This window comes from Rousettus aegyptiacus, unplaced genomic scaffold (assembly GCF_014176215.1).
Source record: "Rousettus aegyptiacus isolate mRouAeg1 unplaced genomic scaffold, mRouAeg1.p scaffold_m13_p_8, whole genome shotgun sequence".
NCBI lineage: Eukaryota > Metazoa > Chordata > Mammalia > Chiroptera > Pteropodidae > Rousettus > Rousettus aegyptiacus.
This window is the reverse complement of record NW_023416311.1, coordinates 65,911,022-65,937,109: the sequence shown is the minus strand read 5'-3', so window position 1 is coordinate 65,937,109 and position 26,088 is coordinate 65,911,022. Positions and strand designations below refer to the sequence as shown.

At 39.2% G+C, this 26,088-nt stretch overlaps 1 protein-coding gene across 3 annotated transcripts in view; it reads right to left on the bottom strand.

The window, feature by feature from the left end:
- SERINC5 (serine incorporator 5) overlaps positions 1 to 26,088 on the bottom strand; it is a 166,566-nt gene that overhangs the window by 4,666 nt on the left and 135,812 nt on the right. For all 3 annotated transcript variants that reach the window (XM_036225293.1, XM_036225292.1, XM_016118865.2), the window contains 9 exons: positions 23,861 to 24,039; positions 23,288 to 23,370; positions 21,747 to 21,840; positions 15,983 to 16,194; positions 14,034 to 14,129; positions 11,706 to 11,832; positions 5,415 to 5,481; positions 2,531 to 2,570; positions 1,698 to 1,842 (listed from right to left, as the gene is read on the bottom strand). In XM_036225293.1, the coding sequence (XP_036081186.1) occupies positions 1,698 to 1,842; positions 2,531 to 2,570; positions 5,415 to 5,481; positions 11,706 to 11,832; positions 14,034 to 14,129; positions 15,983 to 16,194; positions 21,747 to 21,840; positions 23,288 to 23,370; positions 23,861 to 24,039 (1,043 nt within the window). The remainder of the gene's footprint in view (positions 1 to 1,697; positions 1,843 to 2,530; positions 2,571 to 5,414; positions 5,482 to 11,705; positions 11,833 to 14,033; positions 14,130 to 15,982; positions 16,195 to 21,746; positions 21,841 to 23,287; positions 23,371 to 23,860; positions 24,040 to 26,088) is intronic.

Below are 26,088 nucleotides of genomic sequence, written 5' to 3'. Positions count from 1 at the left end.
CACACCCATTTAAAGTGCACAATTCAATGTCTTTTATTATGTTCATAGACTTGCATAACCACCACCGCCATCAATTTGAGAACATTCTCATCATCCCAAAAACCTACACCCTTTAGCTTCCCTCCTGCTTCCTCTCCTCCCCTCAGCCCCGGCATTCACTAACCTATTTTCGGTCTCTAAGGATTTTCCCATTCTGGGCATTTTTATTCGAAATTATGTGGCCTCTCATAACTGGCTTTTTTTCACTTAGGATAATGTTTTCAAGGCGTATTCACGTCGCAGTATGTGTCACTACTTTATCCCTTTTTATTGTGGAGAAATATTCTATTGTATAGGATACACCACATTTTGTTTATCTACCATTAGTTGATGGACATTTGGATTGTTTCCGCTTTTGGGCTATTATCAACAGTGCTGCTATATGCACACTGTGTAGAAATTTTTGTGTGGAAATATGTCCTTTTTATTCTCATGGGTACATACTTAGGAGCAGAATTGCTGGATCATATCAAAACTCTATGCTTAATATTTTGAGGATTTTCCAAAGTGTTTTCCGCAGTGGCTGTGCCATTTTACAATCCTAGCAGGAGCATTAACAGGGTTCCCATTTCTCCACACCCTCGACAATGTATTATCACCTGCCTGGCTGATTACAATTCCCTCCATCCTTTCTTAAGCTCCCCAAGCCAAAACTCTCCAGGCAATCTCTAGTATCATGGGGAAGCATTGGAAGCTCCCTCTCCAGCTTCTCCATCAGAAGGATGTTCAGGAAGCATCTCTTCGGTGAAACTTCCCCAACCCCACAAGGTCCTCCTCATTCCTCGTCTTCATTTTGTTGTTCGCCCCAGTATCATCACTACCTGATATGCTGTATTTGTTTTGGAGCATGGTCTGTCTCTCCTATTAGAATGTAAGCTCTGTCACCTAGAACAGTGTAGCGCATAGGAGAACTCAAATATTTGTTGATTGAATAAAAGCAAGCACAATGAGTCTAAATGTCTATCCTACGTATATTGTAACAAATTGTGATCCTACGAAAACTTTGGATCAAAGAATTTTTTTAAAAATGTATGATTCAAAAGGAATCTCTATGTGGTAACAAGGAAAGTCAGGTCCATCATCTATAGCCAACTTAAAAAAAAAAAAAACTCAAGGGAGTAAAAATGTGTTATTGCATTTATATTTTCAAAAATTACATAGGCTTGTAAATGCATAGAAAAGATACACATCATATTGTTAGCAGTGGTAATGCTTTTGGGGGCAGGGGGGTCACTGTTACTTTTGATACTTTTTCTTTAGTTTTTTAAAAGATGTTTTAAACTTTTTAACAAAAGTGTAAAAAAAAACCCAAAATACAAAGTAGAAAAGATATTTTCTCTTTTTTAAAAGCAAATGATTAATTACTTAAGAATTCCAAGTGCTTCCTCTATTACTATGTTCTTCAAGACTGCCCACATGCAGTTAACCTTCCTTTTTTAAAAGCTGCAGTAAGCATCAGCAACTTCCTGGTTTAAAAACATGCCAACAGACTGTTAGGAACTCGGAACTGTTTTTGCAAAGGTGAATACAGCTTGACTTGGAAAAGAGTTTAGTTGACTCCAAGAGATCTGATCTATGCCTCAGTACCTTAAAGAACGGACTCAACTTACTTTTTAAAAGACTGCCCCTTTAAAACGTCTCAGAAATGGGCCACTCACTTGAACCAGTTGGTGACGGTCATCATCACATAGAGGGAAGCCAACAAGAACACGAAGTGGAAATAGGAATAGCTATAAACGGTGCCTTTCTTCTCGTCGTAAATGACCCCTGGCCCTTCTTTCATATTCTGCTGCTCTTCAGTGTCTGTGAACCACAAAGCCAGCAGGAAAGCTCAATGAGTGAACATATACACATTTACCATTTGAGCAAAGGCACTCTCATTTCAACTCCAGGGGCTGTTGAGTTGAACAGATGTCAAAAGCCATTTGTACACTCAGGCTATTTCACATCTATGTCATAGGCACAAAACTCCCGCCCTACCCCAGAACTTTCCTTAGCAGGATGAGTTACCTAACATACCATTTATTTTAACAGAGCATAAGAAAGAGAGTTCTTGAAAACAAAAAAGTTATTATAAGCTCAGAATAAAATGAGTAGACCAGAGTTCTGAAGACCCTGGAATTCTCCAATTTCAGAAGAAAAATAAGCTGAAGGGAAGAAATTGTCCAAAACAAAGTATCAGGACCTCCTGGTATTTTCCAAATTTTCGTTTCTTTAAAATGTACTTTCTGCTTCTCTGAATCCCACTGTATAACTTAAATATGAGCCAAAACAGACTAATTTCTTGCCTGCCAGAATACCAACACAAACAAACAAAACCCAGCAAACCTTTGGGAAGAATGTGAAAAGTATAGAAACAGTAAACCGGCCTTTGGAATAAAAGTTTCCCGTTACCATTCAAGTTTTTTGTGCCTAAATCCCAAATGCCTACAGATGAGAGGTAAAAGTCTGCAGGGCCACAAAGATGCACAGAAGAAAGTTCTCTACTTACCTTCTCCATAGGGACCGAAGCAGAAGCAACACCGAGCTACCTGGGAGAGCAAAACCAACAGAGTCAGTCAGCTTGCCTTCTGCTTTTCCCCATCCACGTCAGTAAAGCACTAAAGGCCGCCTGCAAGCCAAGCCTTCCCTGTCTGAATTACATCCCAGGCCCTGAACTGCACACTTTATCCCTTCAGGAGGTTTTGACTAAGCATCTGTTCTTCCCAGATGCGCTGGGTGCTGGTGATAGGAAATACAACGGACATGGAGGTGAGCCGCCAGCTCTTCCTCAAAGGTGCGCACTTGGTGCTCACTCAGCTACTGAGAGGGCCATGAGCAGACAGCAGGGGTGTAAAGGAGCAGCCACTGACCCCTGGGGGACAGCTCTGATGGGTCTGACCTGCCCTGGAAAACTCAGGTGTGGGGTTAACGGAGATGTGCCCAGGCTGCAGCACCCTCTGCCCAATTCTGCCTCCTTCCCCATCCTTCCTTCCACGTATGTTGATCCCTAATAAATATCCTGCACATCGAACTCTGCCTGGACGGCCATTTCTGAAAACCTCAACCTGAAACACAAGGCGAACAAGACAAGGCCCCACTCTCACGGAGCCCACTCCTGGTGTTCTGCTATACTCACTACTTCATTAGATCTTCTCCAACCTCTGAGGCTGAGATCATTATCCTGTTTACAGTTGAGGAAACTAAAATCAGGCAGGTTAAAAGTCACACTGGCCTAAAAGTCACACAACCAGTTTAACGACGGGGCAGGGACATGACTACAGAATGGGAACTCCAAGGTCCGTGACTCACGAGAAGTAATAGGTAGCATGTGATATCTAGGAGATATCAGAAATGGTAAAGCTAAAGAATCTGGAAGCAGGAGGCCTACTCGCAATTCCTACTAAAATCAGGCTGTTGAACTGGCTGCCTCTGTGGAGGCAGGGGTGCTGGGGACAGGGAGGGTGCAATGCTTTCCTTGTAAGAGTCTTTGGTACCTTTCAAATTTCGTACCATGTTTCTGACCTACTCAAAACAATAAATTTAATTTTTAAAAGTATCAGGTTATGAAAAACTACATGATTTCAGCAGGACTCTGGTAGTCAAATGAGAAACACGACACATACTAAGAGAGTCTGGGAAGTGCTAGGACCTTGGCCTTTCTGGCTGATATTTTTACTGCAAAGAACAGACAGCCAGGGACAAGGACGTGGGAGCTGGAGTCTTTGTCCCATTTATACACCTCAAGGCCACGTCCTTGTTTCCCTCCTACATCAAGGCCCTTGACAGAATCTTGGATCAAGTAACACAGTCAAAGATTCACCAATTCATTCAGTGGGCCCAAGACACGGTATGCTTGGTTTCTAGTTCTTTTGAAGCTTAAGTTACCATAAGAATTATTATTAACTCTTTCAAAGGTGTATCCTGTGAAACACGATGCAAGGAGAGAGAATTTCCATCATGTACAATCTGCACTTAAGAAATTAACATTGAGACTTTTTCCTTGGAATGAGAAGAAAAACATCCTCTCTTTAATCTAACTTAGAGAGACTTGCTGTTCTTTGCACTTTAACTCTGTACACAATAGGGATATTGAAACCATAACGGTACAACCTCAGCAGGTGGTTGCCCAGTCAGTGGTGAGAATAAACGCTTGCCTTCTGAAGACCGGTCTCTTCTGCATAATAGGCAGTAACTTATTCAGACTCAGCACAGTTTTCTCTTTTTTTTAAGTAACAGAAAGAGCTGGCGAATGATGCTGGCAGATTGACAGCCCTTCATAATGGTTTACTCTCTCCAGGTCAGGTGCAGGAAGGACTATCCCCAGAGACCCAGCTGCAGAATAAAGCACCCATCAGATACCAGGGCTCCTCCATCTAGGGAAAGCTATTAGGAGGTAGCCAGGGCCGGATGCCAGGCAAGGTCACCAGCAGGGCCAGGAGACAGCAGCTGAACTCTTGGGCAGCAGTGGTTGGGAACACAGGCTCCAGAGCCAGAATGCACAGTTTATATGCTGGCAAATTCACAAGTTTAAACAATTTAACCTTTTCTGTTTAACCCGTCTACAAAATGGAGATAAAACCCTGAGTTTTAATGAGAACTAAATTAAGTGGCAGAGGTAGTGCCTAGAACAGTGCCTGGCACACAGCAAGTGCTTCAAGTCTTAGCTGTCACTGGAAACGCCTGTTCTTTCCATCCCTGGGTCAAGGCTGAGTCTCCTCCTGACTGCCTCCATCTATTTAGACCTCTTTAGACCTTGGCAGAAATTCCACTCATGGCCCCAGAAAATGATTTTTGCACAAGTAATAAAATAAGACATTCTGCTGACTGCTAGGCATCTGTTGACCACCATGATTCTTTGGACACCTACTGATCATAATTCTTTACCTAGTGCAATGTCTACCTAATGGGACCAACTTTTAAATAAGCTAATGTATAGATAATGTTCAGCAGTGTGGTACAGAGCAGGTGCTGTTTCCTTCCCTTCTCCATCTTTCTCTCTTCCTTCAGAACTGCTATTATATAACCTCATGGTCATACTATGAATGGAGGACACAGACAGGTATAAAATAGAGAAATGGACGAGAAATTTTAAAAAATACACATTCCATTATGACAAAGGAAAAGAGCGGCCTGACAAAGCCACCCAGGCCTCTGATGGGAGGCGGGCAGCAGGACGTCATATAGGAGGCCAATTTTGTTAGAGGAAAAACCAAGGATTCATTTTAATCCCATAGTATAGGACATTTCTTTTTCTGTACGATAATTGTATTCTTTCCTGGAGAAAAATGGGATCATAAAGACAGATCAATAAAAATGCAAATAAACATTAAAAGCCTTCTTGAAAAAATGGGTCTTTGGAGATGAAGCAGGACAAGAAAAGGAAATGAACTTACTTCCTGTTCAGGAGCTGCATAGCGCCCCTGCAGTGCATCAGAACTCGATCTTGTTGTTGATGTCAAACTAGGAAAACAAACTCAAAGGTCAGCAGAGTGTATCGGCATGTGATAGTACATCAAGGGGTGGGCGGGACCGCCAGGCCCATGCTCTGGTGAGAGTCTCTCGAGACCTACAATTCTTGCTGCTTTACTATAGTCTATTTTAATATCTACTTTATTCTAAAACTCGCTGACTGATTGTACAGTTAATGTCTTTTTACATGGATTGCTAGATGATTTTATGCAAAGAGAAGTTTGTAGGTAAAGAATTAAGATACCTTTTGATTCTATTATCTTGGTTTTTCACTATTGGTTATTTGCCTCTCCTCCCTCAAATGCCAAAATAATTTTCTAATTCCACTTTTTTCATTCCCCTCCCTTTGACTAGTCTCACTTAGAAGGAATCAAAAGCAATGAAAGAACCCAGAGATCACAAGAAAAAGCAAAGGCAGGAAAAGCAAAGGTCACCATTATTTAATGTGATAATCAGCCTATGGCAGAACGAGGTTGTCTGTTTTGAAATTCAACATGGAGTAATACTCAGTGTGATTAAAATAAATACTTCCCACCACTTTCCCTATTCCTTGAGAGCTAAAATGCTATAGATTTGGATTACAGGGGTAAAATATTTCTTTTTCCTGGAAAAAAGGGGAGAAACATTTTAAGCAAATAGAAATATGTACAATATTTAGGGTTCCAGGTAACTGTGTAAATTCATTTAGCTAATATTTACTGAAAGCCTGCCATGCGTCCGGCCCTGTTCTAAGTACTAGAAACTTAGTGAAAAAGACAATCCCTGCCCTCACACAGCTTCCGGGCTAGCCTGGAGGTGGGTGAGGGTGTTGGCTAGCAGAGAGGCAGGAATTAATGCTCTTTTCAAAAAAACCACATGAGGCAACACTACCTTCTCTGCTCATTTTCATCCTCTTTCCCAAAGAGAGATCAGTGAGATGCAAACCAATAGCCTTTCCATTAAAAAGGTCCTCTGGGATCCAAGCGCATCACTTCTTTTGTGGTCCACTCTGGGACCAACAGTATCACTTTCATTTTTGCTTTGAACAAATTCATGTTAATCAAGGCCCACTCCACTCCCACTTCCTGATTTTGAGCCTGGTCAGGAGAATGATACAAACATTTCCCAATGGCTGTGCACACAAGAAATACATACACCTTGCTCCTGCATTTCAGAGTGTGCCATATTTTGCACATATGAATTATGATTTAATACAGTGTACAGTTTCCATAGGGAAAAATAGAAATTTTAAGAAGAGATCAATATCTGGAATTTTCATATAAAAGGTAATATTCCCTCTTTAAAGGGTATAGAATAAATATTTTATATATTCCATTTTATATATTCTTTGCAATAAAATGATTTCAGAAAAATAAAGCTTTGCCGCTTCACTTCCACCATCAAAGAGCCCTACATAGGAGAGCTTTTGGTCTAACTTGTAAAAATGTCTATATTCAGTTCATCATTAGTGGCATGTGACTTCTATAAGTATATGTTACCATGAAATAAGGTTTTTATTCAGTCGTGGCTTTCCCTGCAAAATCTTCTTCTTGGAATTATCAAGAAAAATTGTTTTTACAGGTTCTTAAAAAGCATGAGAAATTCTTGCTGTCTGCATTCTGGCTATTACTTACCAATCTGTCTGGTTAGCACCAGACAAGCTGCTATAAAGCAATGCCTGGATTTACCATAACCTCTTTGTTTTCTAGGGCTAAGGTACACGTGACTTTTACCAGAACTTCCACTGGGGGTGGGGGTGTGGAAGAGACTAACAGTTTTTGGCTTGGCTGATGCTTCACCCTACAGAGATGTCCAAATGCACTAAAGCATATTTGTTACAGCTGCTCCCCAATCGCAAAAAGCCAGCAGTGCCTTACAGTCCTTGTGACAACCAACAAGATAAGATTCCTGCCTCCTACTCCAGCCCCAGAAAATCTGCCATGTCCAGAGCCTCTTCCATACTAGCAGAGTGATTTGGAACACAGGTGCCCCTCTGCACTTGCTTCAGTTGCTTTGGAACTGGCAAAATACCCCCAGATTACAGAAAATCTCTAAAAACCATGTCTAGAGTTTCCTATTGGAGGCCACAGGTTCTGCTTCCCAGACAAACTTACAGGGTGGTCCTTAAGAGATCCTTCCAAGACTATTCCCAGTCTTTGTGTGATGAAGTTCAATTATGCTCCCACTGTACCACAGAACTGATGACTCACAGCTCCTAAAGGAGGCACAGTCCTACCTGAGCTGGGGGCAGTGTCAACATGCGCCTGGTGCACAGCTATGAGGATTTCTAGCTGGCAGGTTAGAAAGTGGCAGGATTCTCAAAATAAAGAAACAACCCCTCTGCCTCCTGTTTTTCTTTAATAAAAGTAGCAGGCCCAGAAGACACCAAAAGAAGATACCTCTCCCTGGTATACCAACTTTTCTGTTTAAGCCAATCTTCTCTCCAATGCCATCTTGTCAACCTTGTACCTATTTTCACATGGTCTGGCACCTTCTTGTGAATGTCTCATATTGAACAAGCAAGTTGTTTGACATTTAATAAAGGTTCTTAGTTTTTCCAATTTTGTATTCAGTTTTTTTAGTTTAAGAGAAAATATGTTTATTATTTAAGCTGTCTAGCAATTTGAAGTAGCTAGGGAATGTTTTACAGCACAGATACTTCCCAATGATATAATTGAGTCATCTAGCTTATCTCTCTACCTCAGTAAAGTATAAAACTTATCACAAGCCAACATGGGGGGGGGGGGAAATTGACCCGTCTCTACAAATAACCCAAAAAGGGAGACTCGAGGAAAGGTTTCCTGAAATTGGGGGTTGGAGAGCTACAGGAATAAGTTCCATGCCTGTTTCCTTTTATGTAAAATGAAGGATTGTACTTGACTCCAGGATCCTATCCAGTCTGACGGCTTGAACTTGAAACCAACAGATAATAATTTTAAAATCCAGAGACCAAGGAGGGAATTAAAGAATAGTTGGCAGAGGCGAGTCCTGTCACAGCAAAAGAACCAGGCCTAAGAGGTGTAGGGAGATCGGCCTACAGAATGAGCCACTGGGGAACTCCCACATGGAGTTCAAGTGGTGACTCTTCTTTGCAGCCATAATGCCTGGGAGCTATGGAAAGGGCTTCTGATGAAAGGGTGGCCTCAGTCAGAAAGCCAGAGAATGGGTTTTGGCTGAGCCCTTCTCCTAAGCTGAGACAGAAGAGTAAAATATACTCACAGTGAGTGTGTCAGAAGCGGGATTTGGAACAGAAGCAGAAATAGGATGGAGGTCATCATGTGATCCCTCTAAAGAAGTGTGTGTGTTTTGGAGGGCACATTTAGGGGAAATTCCAAAGGGTTAGAAGACAGCACAGTGAGGCCCCTACAGAAGTCAGCCCCAACAGTTGCAGATTTTCACTGAAAATGGATGATTTATTCTCCCTTTAGTACACACACTACACAGTCTTTCGGCTTCTTACAATTTTTATCAAGAATTCTAGATATTTCTGCAATCGTGTTCAAATGACAGCTTGTACTCACCTTGTTTATGTAACATCTTCCAAACTTTCCTTCCTCCGAGTTTGAGAGGAAAACAGAAGACTCTAAAGGTCAAGATTTGAAAACCCCCTAATTGGGCTGCCTCCCATCCCTGGCAGCATTGCCTTTTCTCAAGGCTCTACCAGGCTTGAACTCACTTCCCGGTGAGTTCCAATGCTTGACTATAATATTCTCAAAGCTGACTCCTCCTGGAGCTGCAGCGGATGACTGCAGCAAACATTAGCCACCCAGACCCGAACACCCCAGCTCTGCCTGGCCACTCTGCATCCCCACGTGGTGCGGCTGCTGTTCCCTCTCCTCGCTCCATTGGGCACTGCGATTTTGCAGTTTAATTACTATGATTCAAGAATGTTTGTTACTGGGATTTTAGATAGATTTTAAATAGCAGCTGTCACCTTTGAAATACGTTATCTTTGGGGTCTATCAGACTACACCATACCAACCTCCACTACAGTACCTCTAAATTCCAGAAGAGGCGAAAGGTGGTAATGACAATCTGATAGGGTGAAAACCCAATGCTGCAAAATAATGCCGTCTGTGGCAATTGTAGCAGTAGACTAGGTAGAATTTTTGTCTTCTTTCCATTGGTGGGTTTATATAGCAAACCCAGGCCCCATTTTATCTGAGAGGCAATCATTTTTCTCTCACTTGCTATTAGGCACCCAACAAAACATATGATTTTATTCTTTCAAATATCTTGAGAGTTTTTTTCTAATAAGACAAAAGAAATGCTAGCTCAATGTGAAAATAATTTTTAAAAAGAAAACAGAAGAGCAAGAGAAAAAATAAGTCACCGCTACTACAAGTGTGATTTATCTCCTCCCAGAATTTTCTTTATATATGTAAACACAACTATATTTTATTTTTTAAAAAGGAATATTCTATATTTACAGTTTAGTGACCTATTTTCTCCTCACTTGATTTACCAATATTTTTTATATGCCAAGACAGAAAAAACCTGACAAAGTGACAAAGGAAATTAGCCATGTTGCTGCCATTTCTCCCCAAAGCCTCCAGAAGGAAAAGCTTTCTAAAAAAGGAAGAGCTGAGACTCAAGATTCGAAACTTGGGTGCCTTTATGATTTTCCTGAAAACATTCATTGACTTGAGCCCAAATCCTATCCAATGCTTTGTATACAGTAGGCACTCAGTGAACAATTATGTAATTAATCAAAATGAAAGACCAGAATGTGGTCCCCATGTGTAGAGAGACGGGTCTCCAAGACGTGACCACTGTCTGTCCTGCGAGCTGGACCTGGGCCAGAACGGAGGTTGCTTTCTGCAAATCCCCCTTAGAGTGTGTCTGACGGTAACTGATGTTCATTCTAACATAAATCAGCACCTCCACTTGTCCCCTGCTATGTGCTGGGTCCTGGAAAAGGTTGCTGTCCTGACCTGCTTAAGCATGTTAAGTAATTTCCAGACCTGGTAGCATTTACACACTATGCCGTGACCACCCTCCTTTACCCTATAAAATTCTTGGGCACCTACCGAGCAGTGCAGGGATCCATTTGGTCTCATGATCACCCAAGACATGCCTAGTATGTAAGTTTCCCTTAATAAACTCTTAATTACCAGAAGGGAGTAGCCAGCCTCTTTATTAGGTGTTTCCCTGCCCTCCACTTACAAAGGCAGATTTCCAGTCTTGGGCTTTTCCCTGGGTCTGTATGTTTGCACACCACATTCCCTTCTGGTGCAACAGGGAGAATGTGTCACTATGTCAAAGACAGACTGAGAATCAATGTCATACATCCTTCATTATAACAACTACCTACAACACGAGCAAGCATTTTATGGCTGGATGTGTGACTATGAATGAGTACTTTATAAAACTTTAAATTGTCTATATCTGTAGATCCATCTCTACATTAGGGGGGTACTAGAAGCTATAAGAGAAAATAATGCCAGTGTGCTCAGAAAGATGTTTTATTTATACAAGCTTCACCACCAATATTGTTTAGTTTCAGCCAAAGAAGATTATAATGTGCCTATGAAAGTTGAAATTTTTATACACTGAAACATAACAAAGAAAACATAGAACACATAAGTAAAACCTGAAGTGAAAAGGTTACTGTCAAAAAGAAGCTTAATTATCAGTGAAATATGTATCCAGAATAAGAAACAACCATTTGTATCCTTTACTTTTCTCCCTCTGGCAATCTTTTGAACATTTCAAAGGTGGAATAAACCCCACCGTAAGCATGTGAAATACGGCTTGCTTACATTATCAAACCTACTTTTAGAGCTGCCTTGTCTCCTTAACGGCATTGTTTTAGCATAAAAGAAAAGGACACTTCCTGTCTTTCCTGGACCAGGCATGAAATGACCGTGTATGTAGTGCTTTGTACTCTGTCCATCAACAGCAGAACGAATGGTATTTCCGTTGGATTAGAAAGCTGCCCAAACATTCTGGCACATACCATCTCTTCCTCACTCTGTGCTCCCTTGTCCTCCAATGACACTTCGGCAAGTGATATTCAACCTTCTTTTAAAGGGTTGCAACATACTATATACGTACTTGATTTACCCCATATAAAAACAAGGATGGCAAACAAAGTCCAAACACCTATTATTTCTGTTTTCCTTCTTCTTCAGATTGTATTTGTTTTTGCTGCCTCATAGCTGCTAGAATTTATTTAAATTCTCCTGAACTTTTAAAGTCTGCAAAGATGGCCTCGGGTAACTCCTAAGACTTACCATGAATATAAGATGCACACAAACAAGAGAGTAGTACCCAGTCCAGTAACTAGGTTTTTGTCTCTGTACAGGTCCTGACCTAAGTCAGGCACACAGATCGTAACGTTCTTCCCATGTTCATCTAGAACTTGAAAAGAAAAGACAAATTAATCATAGTCAAATTAGAAAAGCCTATTGCAACCTACAGAAGCAGTCATTTCGAAAAAATTCAAGTAGCTTGGAAGAGTAAATACATCACTGGAAACATCTACGCTATGGTCTGATTCATCTCAGACTAGACTTTTGCTATTGCAAAGCACCCCTCTCCTACCTCGGCACCCTCTGAGAATAAGACCCTCAGATTCCAGCTTAGTGTGGAAGAGTTCTTCCATTCTAGGGCCTTGCAAGAGTCTTGCTTTTTTAGTGCTACTCAAACAACAGTAAAAAGTAAACTGAGATCCATTTTTTTTAGCTGATCTGGCAGCCTCTGAACAGAGGTAGTGTACAGATAATTGAGCACTCCCTTCCCGTCTGTCTTCCCTGGAGGTGTGACAAGGGCGGGTACCCGATAGCCAAACGTGTACCAGCCATGTCACAGCTGCCTGCCCAGATAAGAAAAGTCAGTCTTCAAGTCTGAACATTCAAGCTAGGTCTGATTTCCAGCTCTGCCCCCAAATAAGGGACATAAACACAAAATAACAGCCTAGAAACCATTTTAGAAACATGCATTTGAAATTGCACTAAAATTATTACTGGTACTAACACTTGAAACAGTGTAACTGTGTACGCTGTGGTTTAAGAAATCTTTATTCTTTGGCCAATAAAAAGTATTTTTTTAAAAAAAAAAATTGACCAAAATATGAACTTTGCTATTTAAGTAGTACTACCTAAATTTAAAAAGTTTTTTTTTGTTTTTAAGTGATACCTGCCAATAAAAAGTAAATTACTGTAACAAACCCCCATTAAGTTAAAACCAGAGATTAATATATAAATGGTCATAAAGTCTTAAAGGTACTCAATTTAAATAAACTTACAGGTAAATATAGAACTTTAAAAAAAAATTATATCCAGAATAAACTATATTTAATATAAGGCCTATAATTATATTGTTTTGCACTATAAATAGCCATAAAGACAAGACTCATTCATAGTATGTGTATATACTAAACCTTCAAATTATCTTTGCATTTCCTTCCTAAATTTAAAAACATAAAAGCGACTTCAATTTTCTATTCTAGAGAGAAGAGACTACATTTATTTAACTTGATTTATACAAGATGAAATGTATCCAAGCACACACACATTTATACACACTATCACAAAAGTGATAAAGACGATAAATTATAACGAGTCCGGAAATTAAAATAAGAAAATTTGGTCTTTTACTGGTGAGGCACAGGAGCTCACATAGTAACACCTTATAATTGTGCTTTTATAGTACTCAAATAATCATTACAACTATTTTACAATAATAATAGCTAACCATGTACAGTACCCAATACATGCCAGAAACTGTACACATATATACATATATACACGTACTCATTGAATTCTTAGAAACCACCTTATAAAATAGTAATCATCTTTAATCATCTTGTTAAAATAATAATTAAAATCCTTATTTCAAAGATGAGTTATCTAAGCGGAGAAAGGTGAGTAACTTTGTACAAGTCACTTAAAGCAGCAGGACCAGGCTATATACACAGGCAGTCCAAATCTAAAGCTCATGCATGTTGCGGTGTCTCTATAAATAAACGTTACTTAAGATGAGCAATTCAAGGTCACATAACCAGGAAAAGGTTGAGCCGGGCTCAAATCCTGTCCCCTGCTCCCCGCTCCCACGTTCTTTCCACTCTTCTCTGTTAGTCGGAAAAAAGACCATATGAAGAAAAGTAAATTAACAACCAATTAAAAAAAACAAACAAAATAAAACTAAGCAAAATAAAAAGGTTCCTTGAAAACAGCTCCAGTAAATGCAGATTAGGCCTTAAAAACTCAATAGCCCACTTTTATTCATGTCTTACCTACACAGCAGGAAGACTCAAAGAAGGTATTTTCATATCCCACCTTAAGGACTTTACTTAATAAAAAAGTCTAAATCATCTCTCTATTTTGATTTATTGCAAGTAAGGACAGGAGTGTAGCTCAGTGGAAGTGCATGTGCTTGGCATGTATCGGGCGCTGGGTTCGACTCCCAGCACCTTTACCTGCAACTTTGCTGGTGACACCACTCCTGAAGAAACACAGGCTCGGCTTGATGTATTGCATCCCTGATATCTAAACGACAGCTCACAGAGACATATTCCTTCCTCCGCAAATGAAAATATTTATCCTGCAAGGCGGACTTACCTACTTCTCCAGGCTTGCTGGACAGAGCTGAGAAAGTGAGGTACGTGACATAGCAGCTTATGAGACCTGACTGCAATAACCCGGAGTGGGGCTGTCCTGGAAAACGACGAGAGACAGATTTTAAGTGTTTAAAATGTCAATGGTAAGAAAGCACGTGCTTTAAAATAAGGGGTCTCCCCACCCCGCCAAATGATATTCCTCAAACTTGGACCCCAGCCTTTAAAGGAAAGAAGAGGTATATAACATGTTTCTCAGCTAACACTAAAAAGATTTGGGGGGAGGGAGTTATTTACTGACCCTAACTACTATTTTTAGAGATGCTAAGTTCTGCCAAGTTCTCTACCAACACCTTATCCTGATAATTATAACTGTACTTAAACATACTGCCTGATCCCCTGAGGTTCATAATGTTAACTCTTAAATCATAAGATTTCAGAAGAAAATTTACCATTATTATGTTTGAGATCACATGGCTTGGTGGGGTAAATGGCAGATTTCATAGCCTATGGATTCCAGACTCCCCAAGGCCAGCAGACACTGCATAGTCCTTGGCGGTGGGAAAAGCTCGCATCTGTCAACGGACAAAAAGACCCCTGGGAATACCAGAGCTGGTCCAGGTCAAAGAGGAAGGCTCTGGGGCTCAGCACATGTTGGGAGAAGAGCTTTAATGTTATAGTATTTCAACTAAACTCAGTGTTTAGATCATTGAGAGTAACCAAGTCGTGATAAAAGAAATTTATCTTTTTTTTGGTGAAATTCTCAACCACCTGCTGGTATAAAAGGATTTCATTTTACTCATTCTTCTGATTTTATTTCTAGAATTATTAAATAACAATGGCCAATAAAGGTATTGAAATGGACTCTTTTATAATGTTGCTCTTTGGTATGAGAATAAGACTTACCTTAACAACTAATGATATTAAACTAAATATTTTAAAATATTATAACTATTTCAAAAGGTAGGATTTAATCCAAAGATATTTTAATCTGAATACTAATAATGTTTTAGGAAATTCTTAACTAACCAATTAAAGAGATTAGAAGAATAATACTCTCAATTTCAATAACAGATTCAAAATTTTTGGTATAGAAAAACTTCTAATTACTCAATACCAGTTCCTTTTTAAATCAACAATTTAAAAGGATTCAAGGGGCAATAAATTTATTGGCCATATTTTCCTTTTCTTATCTAGAAACCTAAATGCTATGTGCTTTTTCATCACCTGTAAGATACCCACAAGAAATATGAAATCAGGGACAATTCTCTCTATAACCAAAGACAGCATACTGGCTTAAGATATCAAAAATCATTTAAAAAAGAATGCATACCTACACTTTCTAAAGCACTTTCAAATTCTATCTTCTCTTCCCTTTGGCTTTGAACCATGAGCAAGGTCAGGCTCACAGGTTTCTGCTGGCTTTGCTGAGGGTATAAGGAAGGTAAGCCCAGGAGGCCAGCTGCTGGCTGAGCTGGGACTGCATTTCCTACTTCCTGACACCTACAGTACACAGTCTCTGATTTCCGTTCATGGATCGTGAGTGAAAGATGACCCCAGAAACAGCTACCTCCAGAGCCTTCTCATTCAAGTTTTACACAGATATTGTAGAGAAGCACTCAACATACACTAAGAGCATTTTCCACTTAAAGCCTCCTTGTAGTACACTATTTAATAATAGCAATACCTATCTCCCTGTTTTATTGACTTCATTACGATCAGATCTTTCTTGACACGATGCATGCTTGACAATCACATTCAGCCCAAGCGTGGGATATGAAGAGGACACTGTAGTCCCACCTTTCCTACTGCTGACCCATCCACGTTGTAAAGGAATGACCATAATTTTGTTTTAACTAGGTTTGCTCAAAGACACTTAGAAATAAGGAAGAAGAATTAAAAAACAAACAAAAAACAAAAAAACAAAAAAAAAAACCAAAAAACTGTGCTTACGATTTTGGACACAGGGTGAGATGGCTACGAGTGAAATGAGCAGACAGAGGCCTCCGTTTACTCCCAGGAGAATTTTGTTTTCCATGCAACCATCCCTCTGTGTATAAAATACTGCCATGAAAATCAAGCCTCCAGTGGCAATGGAATACATGATGAGTGTCACCAGGGCCAGAGAGGCGTACCACAGCTTGTTGTGAACTGTGCCTGCAGTCCTGTTTTTCCAGGCAGTGGATAACCGGGAGGGGAGAGAAGAGAAGTTAGTAAAGGCCCCGACTGATTCTGACATTTACTATCCCTCAGGCATGAAATAATGCTGTCCCGGCCATAACTGAGTAGGCCAGAAGACATAACATTTCACCAATGACTATGCATCATCAAAGCTAGATGGTAAATATGCAAAAACCTATGGCTTTTAGAGCTTAGAGTTTTTTTCTAAATACTCAAAGAATTATTTTTGACTCAAGGGTACTCATCAACTAAAATGAACATCCACAGACTTTAATCTAGCTTCCCCACTCTGAATATGAATTACCCTGGGATAGGTTTTGACAGTATTAAAAAGTGGCTTTTTGCTGGAGCTCACTTCAAGTTTTCCCTACAAACACAGAGACCACAGGTGCCATAGTTTCTCACCCCCAAGTGCTGCCAGCAGCTCCAGCTGAAGCTCATCTTGTCTTTAGGGAGAGAAGCAAATTAACCTCACTCAGAGAAAGACGGGCTGACCGCAGCTCTTTTATCCCTGTGCTGAAGGGTGGACCTGTCATAGTTCTGCTTCTCCAAAACAATGCCAAGTATGATTACAGAAAAATTTGGAATTTTAAAAAAGTAGAGAATAAAATCAGCCAGGAAAAGAGTAAAAATTTTAAGGGATTTACAGTGAAGAATCTGAAAGAGGAGATTAATGTGCTTTCTAGTTTATATATTAATAAAATATTAATAATGTATGGGAGATGTAAATGGTGGTTTAACAACCTATAGAAATCCTTTAGAACAAAGAAAAGAACATTTATAAATGCTAAATGAAGAAGACATAACAACAGGAAGAATGGGTTGAATCACTGTCATCTGCTTTATGATTATATCACCCTTTGTAACCACATTCTCACAAATCTTCAGAGTAAGCAATTTGCTTAATGTTGTCAAAAAACTGCAGTGTTCAAGCAACCCAGCTAAAATGTTTTAATGATGAAAAACTGCAGCCAGAGACAAAGAAAAAAGGGAGGAAAGGCCAAAATGATAATGACTATTATATTCCTGAAACTGAGCCAGGCGCTCCAGTGACCATGGAATTACTCTGACATAAAAGGCACACAAAGGAAATAAAGAGAAAATGAGACTCAAGAAAGGGGAAGAAAAGAAATCTAAGAGCCAAAAAGTAATCGATGACAGAGAGAATGAATTATGTAGAAAAAGGTAAACACTGCTGACCAGTATGTGGGTGAGGTCCAATTGTTTCTTCACTAGTCTTTTTGGTTGTTGTTAATATAAAAAGGGCTTTCTTACAGTTAATTTATGCTTATATTCTCAAAGTTAGATCTTTGATTCAACCCTAACCTCTCCCCCTCAACTCCAGACTCATAATGTCCAACTGTTCAGTGTCCTTACTTAGAGGTCTAATCGGCGTGTTAGAGAGCAGGTGCAAACTAACCTCCCAACACGCAAACCTCCTTACCCTAAACCTGCTCTTCTATGATCTTCCCAACCTCAGAAAACAGCAATTCCACATGAACTGCGGGGGGCGGGGGGTGATAAGGACAGAACTACCTTGGCTCTTGATGGCTGTCTTTCTCTCTCTGCTGTTTTCCCCTCCCCTCCCCTACCGCCGTGCCATCACCGTCAGCAAATGACTGGTTTTAACTTCGGAACATATCAAAATCTGACTGCTGCTACCAGCTGGCTCCAAGTTACCTCATCTCTCAACTGGATTATCTTCCACTGGCCTCCCTCCTTTCACCTCTGACTCTCTCTAATCTTTTCTCAACTTAAAATATACATTACTACTCTACTGCTCTTCCATCTCCTACAATAGCCACAAAAGCCCTGCACAACCTGGCCAGTGCCACCTCAGATCTCATCTCTTGCATCCTTCCATCACCACGGCGGTTCGGGCACAGTGGATGATCCCTTGCTCATTAAACACAGCGTGGCCCTCCACTTTCTTCACCTCCCTCACATATTTCTCTGCCCTGCTCTCCAATTCTCATATCCTTTCTTTTTCTCCAGAACACTCTTCACCAATGAACCTCCTACCTATTTGCTTGGTCAATCAAATTGATTATGTCTCCCCTCTACCCCCAGAAGAATGTTAAGCTCCACAGAGCAAGATGCGCTTATGGTCATGTGGTTCTACTGTGGAGGGGCTTGCAAATAACAGGTGCTTAATGAAAGCTGGTACAAAGACTGTCAACTGCTAAAAAATAACAGTATGCAGCAATGAGTAGAGTTACTGCTATTCCTGCTGCTCCATATTCAGCTGGTCCTCCTGATGACATCTTGTTTTTAGACATCCCAAATAAGTGCAATGACTTATCTGTACAGTCTTAATGCCTGCCACACTGTTAATAATCCAAAAATTGTGAATACATGTGAAATGAAAAGCACTTGGAGATTAGAAAAGGACCAGGAAACAAAGCAAAATGCACAGACACAGCAGCAAACAGATGCCAGGTTGAAAGAACTGGCTGGAGTGAGGGTTGGGAGTAAACCAAACTCAAACACAACATGAACTGAAAGTCTAGAAAGTGGGTCTTCATTAAAAATACCTGAATATACTACATACTTTTTATTTCAGTTTTGATACAGAATTGATACTTCAAATTACAAAATTTGAGCAAGAAAAGTATTAAAAATAAGGCCTCAAATGGAGTACTTATGCTAAGACACCAAACCAAGACAACTTAATTACAATTTCAGCTCTCCCAGAAGTGGAATCTTAAACTGGTCAATCAGGAATCACCTGATCAGCACTAGTTAGGTAATCTTCCTAACTAGTAGACAGTAGACCCCTGCCATCCCCTAAAGGAAAGTAACCTTGCTACAACCAACCCACTTTTTTGCCTAGTGCAACTTTCTTGTTCCCACTCCTTCTGCCTATAAAAGTTTTTCATTTTTGTACAGCACCTTAAAGCTCCTTTTTAACTGCTAGATTGGATGCTGCCTGATTCAAATTGATTTTTGCTCAAATAAACTCTTAAATTTTTAATAAGCCTTAGTTTCTTTTAACAAAAAAAAATGCACATTAAATATCTAGTCCAACCACATCGTTTGATAGCTAAGAAAACTGAAGTAGAGGGGCCAGATGATATGCCTAAAGTGAAATAACAAGCTGTAGAGTAAGAGATATAAAAATCTACCAGATGGTAGGTGGTGGGGGAGGAAGGGAGAGGTAGATGGGGTAAAGGGGGGCAAATATAGGGGGGCAGGGCAAAGGTGAAGTGGGTAAAGGGGATCAAATATATGGTAGCTAAAGGAAACTGGACTTTGGGTGGTAAACACAGGATATACAGTCAAATTATAATGTACACCTGAAAATTATATAAGTGTATTATCCAATGCTACCCCAATAAACTTAACTTAAAAAGAAAAAAAGGAAAAAAAATCTGCAAATCCTGGTTTCCAAACCCATGGCCTTTCTATCCTACTGCCTTTGGAATCGTCTTCTCAAGACTTTATAAAAAGAGAAAAAATTAGGGAGGAGAGGAAAAAAGGCACTTTGATTGTTCCATGAAGAGTGATATGAGTATTTTATTTTCTATACTAACCTTGTAAGCAAGAGCCGCTGTTTAAAAACACAGAAAAACTTTAAATTAGATGAATTTTCATGAAAAATAACATTATTAGTGAGCATCCTAGCTTAACTTAATTTTAGGCAAACCAACCAACTATGACTCTGTTGACAAAAGGGATTTTGTTGGGATACCGGCCTCAAAGCCTGGACAACAGCAGCAGCGTTCGTTGCAAAGCCCTTAAGCCATTCTTATGGAGTGGTTTCTGGAAAGTTTTTAAAGCAACCAACTCTTCCAAAATGCCTGTTAAAAGTTGGCATCAATAATTAGTCCCAGAAAATGGCTTCGTAATCAATCAAAATATTGATGTCAGATTTAAGAAGCCAAGTATTCTCAACAGAACACACTATTTAATGGGCATATCGGGCACTCAGTATCAAAGGTATTATTATTTTACCATGACATCTCCTATTTGAAGTATGTCTGTGAAAATTTTAGGAAAAAATTTAGAAGGATATATTTAATCTAATAAAAAATTAAGAGTGGAAGTAAATTAAGAAATACGGAGAGTGATATGCAATCAATTAAAATGCATTTCTAACTTATTGTGCATATTTCTTCTGTACAACTGAAAAAACAGGGTCACATGAAACTACAGACACCCCTTTAACTTATCTTTAGGAAAACTCTGTTGCCTCAAAATAAGATCTAGTGGAGACCCCAAACATAAATTATTAGGTTTCAGTGACGACTCAAAAAGCAGAACAGCACGTACTAACTTATTTAGGAACACAACTCAGACCTAGAAATCTGTATTATTGTAGCAATTAAGACTTGAAAAAATACCAAAACACATATGTAGTGCTACTTGTATGACTGTTCGATATGCTATAAACTTTTAAAAAGCTGGCCTTAAGCATTTGGGTTATTACTCCAATATTTACCCAATAATAAAATGAGTAACACTATCTTTTCACTCATGTATCTCATGATTTGATCTTTAAAAAAAACAAAACCAAAATAAACAGCAACCACTACTACTACTGAGCTGAGGAATATAATCAGAATGAAAAGTAGTTTGAGAAAATTTGGATAGTACATTTTGTTTGTCCAAAATGAAACAATGAAATTCATATTCATATAGGATTTTCTAATATTTTTCCAAAAAAAAACATGATGTCTACAAAATCTACAAAATAACAAAAGTCTTACTGGGTACAGCAAGCAGTAATTTTCATTCATATTCTATAAGTAAGACAGAGAGCAGCTAAGTGCTTTGTCCAGGTCACAAAAAGAGTCAACTTGGTCTTGGCACTCAAGAGCCTGGACCCTTATTTGGCTGTCATTTCCTCAGTGTGGCTCAGTAAGACTAAAAACTAGCTATTAATAATTTGACATTTCTCACTTACCCTGGGATATGAATTCTATTTTCAAGGTACTGAGAAAGAGTATATGTTTCTAAAATGCAAGACGGCTTTCTAAGAAGGCCCAACGGACCTTCCTAATAAAGAAATCCTTCCATCCTTATGCAGTTGAGAACAAAAAAAAGGTTTTTTAAGGAAAGAAATATTCCACTGCATATTCTTTGCAGAAAGTAAACCTCCAGCTCCAAAGCACTTTTTTTTTTAATCTCCTAAAGATAGGAGCCTAAGATAAAGCCTGTCCAAGCTTTCTTTTAGCCAACAACACAACCGGAGAGCTGGGGCCAATGATGGAGTTGAGTGTGGCTAAGTCACACCATTGGTTGACTTAGAGCACAATTAACTGAGAGAGTACGGGAAAAAAGAGAGCCAAAAAGTAAAAAGAAATTAAGTGGAAGTGGAAAGGACATAAAAATAGTATGAGAGAGAAAAGTAAATGAAGAGGTATTAAGAGCTGCAGAGAAGGGATAATGCTAGCAAACACTGTTCTTGTTGTAAGCAGGCTGCTGGTCCCTGCCAGTACAACTCAGAGGCGAGCCTTTATCAACACTGTACTGCAGGCAGTGTCTCTGAGTCAATGAATGAGTTCACTTGGAAGCTTTCCATAAAGGCACACACCAATTCTTGTTCCATTTATGTGCAAAATCCACGATCAGGAAGAGCTGGATGCCTATAAAGATGAAGGCTCCAATGGCTCCCACATAGCGCCAGGCTGCAAAAGAAGAGCGCCCAAAAGATGACATAATTGTTCCAAGTGTCAGCTCAAAAAAGAGTAATGACTACAATCCATTTTTACAGCATGCTCACTGTACCTACAACACATTTAATTCCCACACAGTCATATAAGGTTGGTACTGCTGTCATACCCACTTTATAAGTGAGAAAAACTGAGTCTACATAAGCTGACAAGGGCCCACAGCCAGGAATGGTATAACTGGAATGTGAACACAGGCAGTCAGCCTGGATCTGAAGCATCCAAGCTTAGCCTGCATGCTATAACTGGCAGACATTCTAACAGATGCAGGAATTCATAAAGTCAACATGACCCACAATTTAAAAGTAAAAACACAATGCTGAAAAATCAAGGGTTCTAATTTTATTGGCTAGGGAGCCATTAGTGTCTAGTGAGGAAATGAGGTTCAGACTTAGGGGCCTAGGACTCAGATTCTACTTCTGGCTCTGTCACAAAGACTCTAACCTTAGATGAGCCATGTCACGTTTCTGGGTTATAGCCTGTCTATAAAAATGACTGAACTAGACTTAGAGGACTGCTGGGTCCCTTTCCATTCTGAAGATATTATTCTAATACATAAAAGTACATCTATGGGCAAGAGAAAACGACTTAACAGCATTTTAGGTAAAAACAAGTCCTGGATATACTTTCATTAAGGAGTAAATAAAACTAGTGTGGACCCTGATGTGTGACTGTTTAAGGGTCTATGGCTAGCTAGTCCTTATGGACTGACACAATGTGAATATTTTTACTGTCATAACTAGGAAAGTGAATTCATTTGGGTTAAACAATGTTTTGAACCACAGAAATTCAAATTATTTTTCTTCCCCCTGTTTCAGCTATGATGAAAAGCTTCATATTACATTAATTTGGGTTGGTTCGATCAATAAAAAATATAATTCAATGCCACGGTTTCACGTAACAAAAGTTTAGAAATAGACTGGAGGATGCTTTTCTTATCCCATTATGGCTGCGGCTGTAATGTAAAGTGTCGAAGAAGCCCTGCGTTCTGTGTTTCGCATTTTCTGTGCAGTACTTAGGAGAAAGAACAGGGTCTCCAGGGCCTCTTCAGACATGGCTAGTGGTGTCAGGCTGACATGCTAAACTGATTTGCAAATAAATTTTAAATGCCTCATTTTCCCTTCAGGCCAATAACCTTAAAATTATCATTTCGATTCTTCAGCTTGCAGAGAAAGGAAAGGTCCTCCCATACTCAGCCAAGAAGGGAGGGAGAAGGGAAAGATTAAAGAGGTGGGGGGAGGAGGAGGACAGGGAGTTAGGAGAGTGGATGAAGTATGGGCAGGTTAGAAATTTTTTTTAAGCCATAGTAATTCGTATCAAAAGCACCATGGACTACTCTTTTAAACAATTTTACAAAATGGGTAAAAACAAAATAAAATAGGTACCCCAAATACCCCATTAGTACCATTCAGAAAGGTCTCCTGATCTGGGATGAAGAAAGCTCCCGAGCACATGGCCCCCAACAACAGAAGCTTGAAAAACCAAAAGCTGGAAAAAAAAAAAAAAAGAGGAAATGTATTTAAATGATATTCAAGGGAGGACAAAAGACCTCTTAGAACGTAAGCATGTCGATCCATGATTCTGCCATTGGTACTATTCTCTCCAAATCGAGGGGAAGTAATTAAGTGACTGGAAACTGCCTTTTCCCATAGTTAGACAGACTCAGCATGGCCTCTGATTGTACAAAACACCATTTTGTTGCAGGGGTGGAAATGACCTGGGGAAAGGTCATGGTACAAGAAATTAACTCTTGTCTTTGCTGCATTTCTCATTATGGTACCAGTGTTGTAAATAGGATTCTAGTTCTGAGGCCACTGCGTGGTGACAAATCTAAATCTCACCCTCCCTAAAGAAAAATCAGTGTCAATTTCAACTAGAGGAAGATCAGTTAGAGGGTCTGATGAGTAGAAGTGGTCCTACAATACTGTTCTGAATACAAGAAAAGGGGAAACTATCCCCACAAAGACTGAAGGCTTACCCATTGTGAATATAGGCTCTGCAACTCTTGCTGTTGTTGATATTGATGGTCAGGAGGCAGAAGATTGAGAAGAAACAGGCCATTCCAAAACAGACTCTATACACTGCAGAATACCCCACCAGCTTCTCACAGGTGTCACCAGCTTTAATGCCTTTACAAATGTCTTCAAAAAAGGGAATCTGGGGAGAAAAAGGAGCAAAGAGGGGCTGTGAACTCCTCCTTCAGCTTCCAAGTCAAAATCCAATGTGGAAGGAAGTGCACCCTGTGCACAGAGGAACAAACTGAGAAGAAGAGCCCTCTTCCGAAGGCTTTTCTTAATTTTCTCTGAATCTTTTTTTAAAATATAATGCTCATAACACACCACTCCACCTTTATTTACCCCAAATGAATTCTGAAATCCAGCATCAGAATTTGTTTATATTGCACTTTTAATACATGGATACTTTTTTCTTGAAATGCAATAAGCTGTGAAGATCTTTCTCTATTAATACGTAAAAATCCCACCCACTCTTTTTAACCACTATATAATATTTTATAATAAAACTAGATTAAAACTGATAAGCATTTCCACATTGATCTTGTTGGGGAGGGTTTTTGTTTCGTGTACTCAGTTTTTTTACCCTTACAAACATTGATTCAATAAGCACTGCTGTGCATGCCTCATTACACATGTGCCATTATTTAATAGGACAGACTCCTGACCTAGAAATGAAATTAGTGGGTCAAGTAGTACTTACATTGTAAAATTTCAAGATTTAGTCAAAGCACACTTTCAAAGGCTGTACCAATTTATATCCTAACAGTAATATCTGAGACTGCTCATGTTCCCAACCCAATTTAAAGATTAAAAAAAAGAAAACTATTTTGTTTCAATCCATCTTCTTCATTACTAGTAAGATTAACTTCTCTTAAATTTATGGCCATCTGTATTTTTTTTTTTTTTTGCAAACTGGCAGTTGTTTTTCCTTGATCCACTGGAGCTCTTTATTTATGGGTCTTAATCTTCTGATAAATGTTGACAATGGTTAATCCTAGTCCAATCAGAAAGTTTCATTGTAAAACCTATTTATTGTCATAATAATTAAAAACTTATAAAATCAGAACAGGTAGTACATTTCTATTAATGTAATAAGGATTTTAGTTAGTGATTTTTAAAAAACCTTTATTCTTATTTACGTTAAAGCTGAACACTTTCCAGAACGGAAAATAAGTTGAAAATTACATTATAGCTGTTATTCACAAGACAAAAAATACTCCGGAAGAAAAAAATTATACAAAGCTAGAGGTAAAATTGAAATGATAATTTAATTTCCTCTCCAAGAGAAATCTTAAAGAAATACTGAAAATATAAAGATTTCCATAAACAAAAAGAAGACTAAATTTAACTGAAGTTCATCTTCCTGAATGCTGATTCCCTTCCCTCAGAAAATGCCTGTAGTATTACTGCACTCAAATCTCAAACACATTTTTCCAAAACAACTTTTTCAAAATTATTGCCTCTGGCAAAAATGCATTGTTACAGAGACTCTTAATACAGCTTCATTTTCATAAACCTATGAAAGATTTCACAAAGAAACGTCAAATATTTCATAGTCAAAAAATTCTTGCAACTGCAATTTTTTTTTAGATCAGGGCAAGATATAAATAAATAGAGACACTACTATATTTTTGACCAGGTTATAAAACAAAGTAACACATGTAGGGTTGCCTAACAAAACACAGAATGTCTAGTTAAATTTGAATTTTAGGTAAACAATGACTACCTTTTTAGTTAAGTATTTCCTATACAGTATTTGGAACATACTTGACTAAATATTGTATGGAACATACTCAAACTAAAAAAGAAAAAGAAAAAAAAGTATTCTTTGGCAAGAGACAAAACTCAAAAGGAGGTAGGGCTTTGTTGGGAAGGGCCAGGTATATGCCATGCTAAGAAGTCTGGCCCTATAGGCAAGGGCAAACAACTAAGCTAGAATGCCTCTGGCTGCAAAAGGGACAGGTCTGGGAGCGGGGAGGGGCGGGAGAGGAGGGATGTATAGTTAGAAGGCTGCTGGTTTAATGGTCCCGGTAATGGATGGAGAAGGTAAACTAGTGGCAAAAAAAAAAAAAATAGAAATTGTGTAGGTAGAAGTCATAGTTGGTAGGGCTGTATGGATGATAAGAATGAAGTGAAGGATGGGGGAAGGGTTCTCCTCTGCTTTTTTTTTTTTTTTAACACAGTGGAAGGG